Source organism: Rissa tridactyla, chromosome Z (assembly GCF_028500815.1).
Source record: "Rissa tridactyla isolate bRisTri1 chromosome Z, bRisTri1.patW.cur.20221130, whole genome shotgun sequence".
Classification (NCBI taxonomy): domain Eukaryota; kingdom Metazoa; phylum Chordata; class Aves; order Charadriiformes; family Laridae; genus Rissa; species Rissa tridactyla.
In genome coordinates this window covers 13,988,776-13,996,259 of record NC_071497.1, presented here as the reverse complement: position 1 = coordinate 13,996,259, position 7,484 = coordinate 13,988,776, and the positions used below count along the sequence as shown (strand labels likewise).

Here is a 7,484-nt window from a genome sequence, read left to right as displayed (position 1 = left end):
TATTTTCTTATCTGCACTGTTTTCCAGTCACCATTTTTAATTTTTGTTGGTTTTGTTGCTCTGTATCTCTTCTATTACCTTCATTTCCAACAGGTCCCACCACTAAGATTTATCCCTATTCTGTCCACTGAAATGTAATCAGTGATGCAATTAATGCTAGCATGTTACATGCCATCAGAGAAGTGTTGAAGCAAGATCCAACCTAATGAGACTGGATATTCTTTCCCGGTAAGGGCCTTCCAGGCTTTCTTTCAGGCTGAGCCACAAAGAAAATGTATTTATTAGTTAACCTTTACTTCCCCTTGGAAAGGTCAGAACCTGGCAGCTAGAAACTTTGTTTGTTACTGTACATTTAGATTCTGAAAAACACTGAAGACTACATAAACACATTAAAACAGCTCAATCTGGCCTTACAACTGGAAAGATTACATCACTCAACCATGCTATTTTGAAAGCACTCAGTTTAAAAGCTAATGCATGCTTTTTTTTGTATTTTTAAATTTGTTGCTTGCTTGGATGCTCCCTTGGATGACACTGCTTCATGTGTACACAGCAATGCTCTTATTGTCAGGACTACACAAAATATCTATCTCAAAATACTGAGAATATTTTAGAGGTTTGATTTTGAATCAAGTTCAAGCCTGAAAGCCATATTGCACTGGTTGCACTGGAGCAAAATGATCTACCTTAATTTCAGAAAAACCCACGTGAATTATAATTACACGCACTTTAGAGGAATACACACAGTGGAAGAGAAATTTGATGGGACATTCCTTTACCTATGTGTTATTTCTCAAAGGCTGGGACAGTACCAGTCGGCCACTATTTTTAAAAAAAGTTAGAAAAGAGGACCCTGGGAACTAATAACTTGTCAGCCCCACCTCTGTGCCTGGGAAGATCATGGAAAAGATCTTCCCAGAAGCTATACTAAGGCACATGGAGGACAGAGAGGTGATTCGAGACAGCCAGCATAGCTTCACCAAGAGCAAGTCCTGTCTGACCAATCTAGTGGCTTTCTATGACGGAGTGACTACATCAGTGGACAAGAAAAGAGCTACGGATGTCGTCTATCTGGACTTTTAATGTCTTTAACAGAGTCCCCCACAAAAACCTTCTCTCTAAATTGGAGAGAGATGGACTTGATGGGTGGACTGTTCGGTGGATAAGGAATTGGCTGGATGGTCACATCCAGACAGCAGGGATCAACAGCTCAATGACCAGATAGAGATCAGTGATGAGTGGTGTCCATCAGGGGTCTGTACTGGGACTAGTACTGCTCAATACCTTCATCAATGACATAAACAGTGGGATCAAGTCCACCCTCAGCCAGTTTGCAGATGACACCAAGCTGAGTAGCGCAGTGGACATGCCTGACGGAGAGGATGCCATCCAGAGGGACATGGACAAGCTCAAGAAGAGGGCCCATGTGAACCTCATGAGGTTCCACAAGGCCAAGTGCAGGGTCCTGCACCTGAGTCGGGGCAACCCTCAGTATCAACACAGGCTGGGGGATGAAGGGACTGAGAGCAGCCCTGCAGAGAAGGACTTGGAGGTTCTGGTGGATGAAAAGCTGGAGATAAGCTGGCAATGTGCACTCAGCCCAGAAAGCCAACTGTATACACGGCTGCATCAAAGGCAGTATGGCCAGCAGGGCATGCTCTACCCCTCCACTCTGCTCTTGTGAGACCCCACCTGGAGTACTGCATCCAGCTCTGGAGCCCTCCGCAGAGAAAAGATATGGATCTGTTGGAGCAGGCTCAGAAGAGGGCCACAAAATGATCAGAGGGATGGAACACCCACTCCTATAAGGACAGCCTGTGAGAGCTGGGGTTGTTCAGCTTGTAGAAGACTCCAGGGAGGCCTTATTGCAGCCTTTCAATACTTAAAGGGGGCTTACAAGAAAGATGTGACAAGCTTTTCAGTAGGGCCTGTAGTGATAGGACAAGGGCTAATGGTTTTAAAAGCAAAGAGGGTGGAGTTAGACTAAATATAAGGGGCACATTTTTTATCATGAGGGTGGTGAAACACAGGAACAGGTTGCCCAGAGAGGTGGTAGATGCCCCACCCCTGGAGACATACAAGGTAAGGTTGGACAGGGCTCTGAGCAAGCTGAAGATATCCCGGCTCATTGCAGGGCGTTTGGTCTAGATGACCTTTAAAGGTCCCTTCCAGCTCAAACCATTCTGATTCTAAGATCAAAAAAGGAGTACAAAAATTTAAGTAAACTCAGTCTGGGCCTAACTTTTTGTATGACCTCCTTTAGGAATCACAGAGAATAAAACCCCTCCATATCCATACAAACCGGTTGAATTCCTTTGACTTCAAATATATTAATTCAGTGTCCCACGTTGTAAAGGCAATGGTGGGCAGTTTTTATTTTCCTTGAGAGGTGTTCTTCCTGGGCAGGTTGGATAGACTGCAAAATCAATGGCAGCTAATGGTCCAAAGCACAGACACTTTCTCTTCTCATGTATGGAAACCTGATATCATTAAAGAAACAGAGAGTTGCGCAGGAACCCTGCACAATAGGAACAGAGATAATCTACTATATTGCTGCTGTTTAAAATATTGAATGCCTTCAAAGGAATTCTGTGAGTTAAAAATCATTGAAGACTGGACAACTACTCACAACTTCTCTGGCTTCTTCCTCCTTTTTATTTCCCCCTTTGACACTGACTAGTGTGACCCTATCTCAAAACCAAAGTTTGTCTATACCAATTTATCATCTTTCCCCAATAACTACTTCCTATCACTACCTTTAACCCAAGAGTATCAAATATTGCCCAAGGAATCTGAAATTCACTAAATTCCCTTCTGATACATGAGTATGATTTTTGTAGGAATACAGCCCATCAATCTTTATGCTTGTATACATGCATGTAATTCCCAGCCTACAAAAATAAAAGCACATGAAAAACTAAAATAGCTGACTGAACAAAATTGAGAGCCATAATACATTCACCGCAAGACTCAAGGCACAGTCTACCTCAAATTGAAGTTGAAGGTGCTGTTAATGATGAGTGTAATCTAACCCACTGGTCATCAAAAGCTCAAGCTCTGTGTTACCCTATGCACTGTTTCTCAGGAGTGCAAAGCCCTGGTCCACTTCCACACTCACTGAGGAGTTTCAGCGCTCTACTGGATTCAGCCTATAGCTCAACATAAAGCTTTATGGGCATCTTAGCAGTGAGTATACCCATGGATTTCCAAAGCAGCAAAGTTAAGAAGTGACTAATAAGCAGGCATTAACATGTTTCTTTCAGTGCAAAACCAGTTTAGGCACATATTACATGGAACTACTATAAAGTCCTAGCCAATCTCTCCTTGGAAGATGGCTGGGAATGCTGCCTGTAAATTCATTTTTGCCAACCGGCAGTCACGGCAAAAGTACAGTAATACTAAGATTACTTCTGTCCTGCAGCAATTTGCTGTTGTCCTGGTCTGAGGTAAAACAGAACCAACTTTCTGTTCACTAATTTTAGTTCTTAGCTAGGCCTCTTCTAACTCACTAAAACTAACAGCATGTTGTGTCTAAAACGGTTCGTTCAGAGTGAAGAGATAGTGTGTGCCAAGGAATGGTATGCAGAAAGGCTCTTGCTTATACTTATTGCTGTAACAACCAGGGTCAGCTAATTTCATTATTTGCCCATTGGAGGGTCAGAAGTGGAAAAGCATATAGGGGAACCCACCTGTGGGGAGGAGCGGACAGGACAGGTGACCAAAAATTGACCAATGGGGTATTCCATCCCATCTGCCCGATGCTTAGTATAAAAGCTGAGGGATCAAAGGGTCAACTCTCTTTCTTCAATGGCTGACGTCTGAGGAGGACACTGTCTGTTCATCTGCCTTTGATCCCAATTCCTGTGTTCCTGACTCCAACTCTGGAACCCGGTTCCCACCCATCGCTGAATCCAGCCTGGGACTTCCCCAGTGCCTGCCGGTGACATCATCCTGGGAACTTTTTACAGTTTTGTATATACTGTATCTATTGCATTGTTTTCCTTTTAATTTTCTTATTAATATTTCATTAAAGTAGTTTAGTTTCTTCTAAACTCGTAAATCTCTTTATCTCTCCTCCTCCTCTCTGTGCATGAGAGGCTGGGGGGGAGCATCTGTCACCGGCCACTGGCCGATTTGGCCAAAACCGTAACAGCTGTTTCTTTTCTAAACTTTTTAAGTAAACAGTCATCATTTGGAGCCAAAAAGGTTCTGAAAATAATTATTACAATTACTGCTATGCATTGTTTGTTGAACTTCCAATACACGGTCCATACTCAAAGAGTTTCAGCTGGTAATTCATAGAATCATAGAATGTGTTGGGTTGGAAGGGACCTTTAAAGGTCATCTAGTCCAACCCTCCTGCAGTAAGCAGGGACATCTTCAACTAGATCATAAAGCAAACCATGATCCCTGTCATAGTTTACAACCTCAAGTGCAAAAAATACAGAGGCCCATAGTGGTACGTACTGCACAGACAAGGTAATCCCAACAGAACCACTTATCTGTGCAGCTACCTATATGCATGGTTATGTAAATGAGGATAGCTAAAGAGAACTGATAAGAATTTCAGAAGATTAATGGATTTCACCACCCACTATGAAATGCCATCCATCTGCAGTCCTTGCATCCTATTTCTCTTCTTTTGGAAATAGTTTACGGACAAATTTATACCACGTGATCTTGCTACTTTTAAAGTCAAACCATATACAAGCTGTCAGAACTGTTCACGTACTAACCACGCATCCTTATAGCCTGCATTTCTTACTCCTTAAATCCCAACAAGCCAGCAAGACTAGCATGGACAAACATTTATATAACCAGGTCTTCATTTAACAAGCACTTCTGAGCTCTCATTAGCTTTCCTCTGTGCTGTAGCCGCCACTTTTAAGTAAAGATAAAAATGAGGCCCACATGAACGCTGCAAGACTGCGCAACTGTGCCAGACAGTGAAATCCCACCTTGTCAGACTGGCAGTGGGGTGGACTGGTGTGCTCTGAGAGAGGATGGCCCAGCGGCCTAAGCCCCCCAGCGGCCTAAGCCCATCCGTCACCTCACAGGGCTGGGAAACAGGGTGGAGAAGAACAAGCTGTGACGCGAAAGGAACTGCCGGGTTTCAGGGCTCAGGCCCCAAGAGCCCTGCTCACCAGCCCTGCTGACAGGGCAGGCCCCGCGCTCAAAATGGCGCCACGCCCAAAATGGCGCCGCCGGCCGCGCCCTGCCTGTTTCACCCCGACCCCCAACCCCCCCCGGCCGGGGGGGCGGCCGAAGCCCCGCCCTTCACTTTGCATAAGGAGGCGCCGGCGCCGCACCCCTCCCTCCTCGGGCGACGGCGGCGGCGGTGGGGCGTGCAGGCGGGCTGCGGGCACGGCACGGATGAGGCGCATGCGCGTTGCGGACGGGCGCTGGAGCTGGAACGGCTGGGCGCGGAGAGGCCGGGAGGGGCTCGGCGCCGCCGGTAGCGGCCGCAGCGGGGCGGAGGTGGTGGCCGGGCCGAGCGGTGTCCAGGAGCAGGGCGGCTGGCGGGGCCAGTCGCGGGGTTCGCTGCAGCAGCTGTCGGAGCGGTACGCGGACCTGGCGGCCAGCTACAGCGAGGCGCTGCGGCAGCGGGAGGAGCGGGAGTGCCACAACGCGCGCTTGCGGCAGGAGAACACCCGGCTGCGGCTGGAGAACCGCCGCCTGCGCCGGGAGAACCGCTACCTCTTCCGACAGACCCTGCTGGGGCCCGGCCCCGACCAGCCCCCTCCCGCCGCCGCCGAGCTGGGCGAGGACGCAGAGGCCCTGCGCGCCCAGCTGGGGCGGCTGCAAGAGAAGCACCGCCAGGCCTTGCGGTGCCTGCGGCGCTGCCGGGCCGCTGACGGGACGGAGGCCTCGGAGCTGGAAGACGGGGAGCTGGACGAGCTGCTGCAGGAAGACGAGCAGCCACTGGAGAAGAAGAGCCTGGTGCTGCCCCTATAGTCGGCCCCGGGGGAAGGCGGCGCGGCCGGGCAGGGCTGCTGTGAGGGGGCGGTGCTGAGCGGAGGCCTGCCAGGCCTGGCCGCCTCCGCACGCTGGACCTCGGGGCGGGGGAGAAGCGGCTTATCCCCTCCCTCCTCCCTTTGCCGCCCCCGGTGAAACACGGGGCGGCCGCTTCAGCCCCAAAGAAAGCGTTTGAGGAGGGAGGAGGTGGGTTTTTGTTGGGTTTTTTTGTTTGTTTTTTTTTTAATCCCTTTCCCAGATGTATGACCAGGAAGCATTGACTGTGATCAAAGAGAAGCAAATTCGCCTGGAAAACTGATGCATGGAAGAGGCCAGCGTTTTAGTCGAGGAATGCCTCGAAGCAGCTGTTGTCATGGAGAAAAGAAAGAACCACGGTGAGAAGAACAGTTGTTCTCGTGTCACCTCACAGCATTGAACTGTGCTTCCTTCAGGGAGCACCTGTGGATCACTTTGCTTCCCTTTCAGTTAGCGACTATCATGTAGACCTCAATAGCCATGGAGGCTATCAAAAGATGGCTCTTACCAGTTCTGAGTAGTCTGTGTATGTCTGTTAGGAAAGGGAGTGGAGGAAGCTTGCGAGCTGCTTTGTCAGCACTCCAGTAAAAGTTGGTGATCATTTGACGTCCTCTGAATTGTCTGGACATTTCCTGCAAAACAGTATTTGTATCCCTAATGGTGGACTTTGTTAACCGCAACACAAATATTGGTTTGAATTTCACACTTTCACATGAAAATGCAGCTGATAAAAAATAAAAATATGACACAGCGAATGACTGTCTTCAGTGTGATTTTTAACTGGGAGTTATTTTGAAATTGTAGGCCCTTCAGACCTTTGTAATGCACTTCCTCAAAGCCAAAGGAATTGGTTATTTTGGGGGCCTTTTTTCCTTAAGAAAATTTACTATTTGAAAGCGAGTTACTTAGTTATTTTCAGACCTTTCCTCCTTTAGAAAATCTACTTGGAAGCAAGTCTTGTACAGAACTGAGACATCTGTTGGTTTTGTAATCTTCCGTCATTTTGTTGTAATTTAAAAGATGTCTGATGGCAAACCAGTCAGGTTTGGGATTGGTTCTTTAAAGCTTGAATAGCTACGGTCTGTTTCAGCTCAAAGTAAAATGCAAAGGTGAAACCCTATCTTTTCTCAATATCTTTGATAATACAACTTCTGAATTGAGTAGTTATTCATTCATATAATGTCAGCATAAGCCTCTAATCATAAAGTGATTGTGGTGCTTGTTAAACCAAGTCTCTTTCGATCTGTAGCCTCAAGTAAGTGCATTCTCAAAATGGAAAAACAAAATGGCAAGGGCAAGGTGCAGTAAGTCTCTCCTTAATGAGAAGTTGTGGGTGTTGGTGTCTGGATGTGGTGTTTGATTGTTTTATAAACAAAGTGTTCCCAGAAATGCTTAAATTGATAAACACTCAAGAATTGCAGTACCTACAATCAGCGCACCACCAGGATTGTGTTTCTCTGGTAGCAGTTTCCAGTAAAGTAACTCAAGAAACA

The 7,484-nt window shown here is 47.1% G+C and overlaps 1 protein-coding gene across 1 annotated transcript; it reads left to right on the top strand.

The window, feature by feature from the left end:
- Window positions 1–5,329: 5,329 nt before the first annotated feature.
- TUSC1 (tumor suppressor candidate 1) lies at window positions 5,330–6,746 on the top strand. Its single transcript, XM_054186973.1, has one exon. It carries the CDS (start codon window positions 5,374–5,376, stop codon window positions 5,953–5,955), a length of 582 nt encoding a protein of 193 aa, XP_054042948.1. The 5' UTR covers window positions 5,330–5,373; the 3' UTR covers window positions 5,956–6,746.
- The last annotated feature ends 738 nt before the right edge of the window (window positions 6,747–7,484 follow it).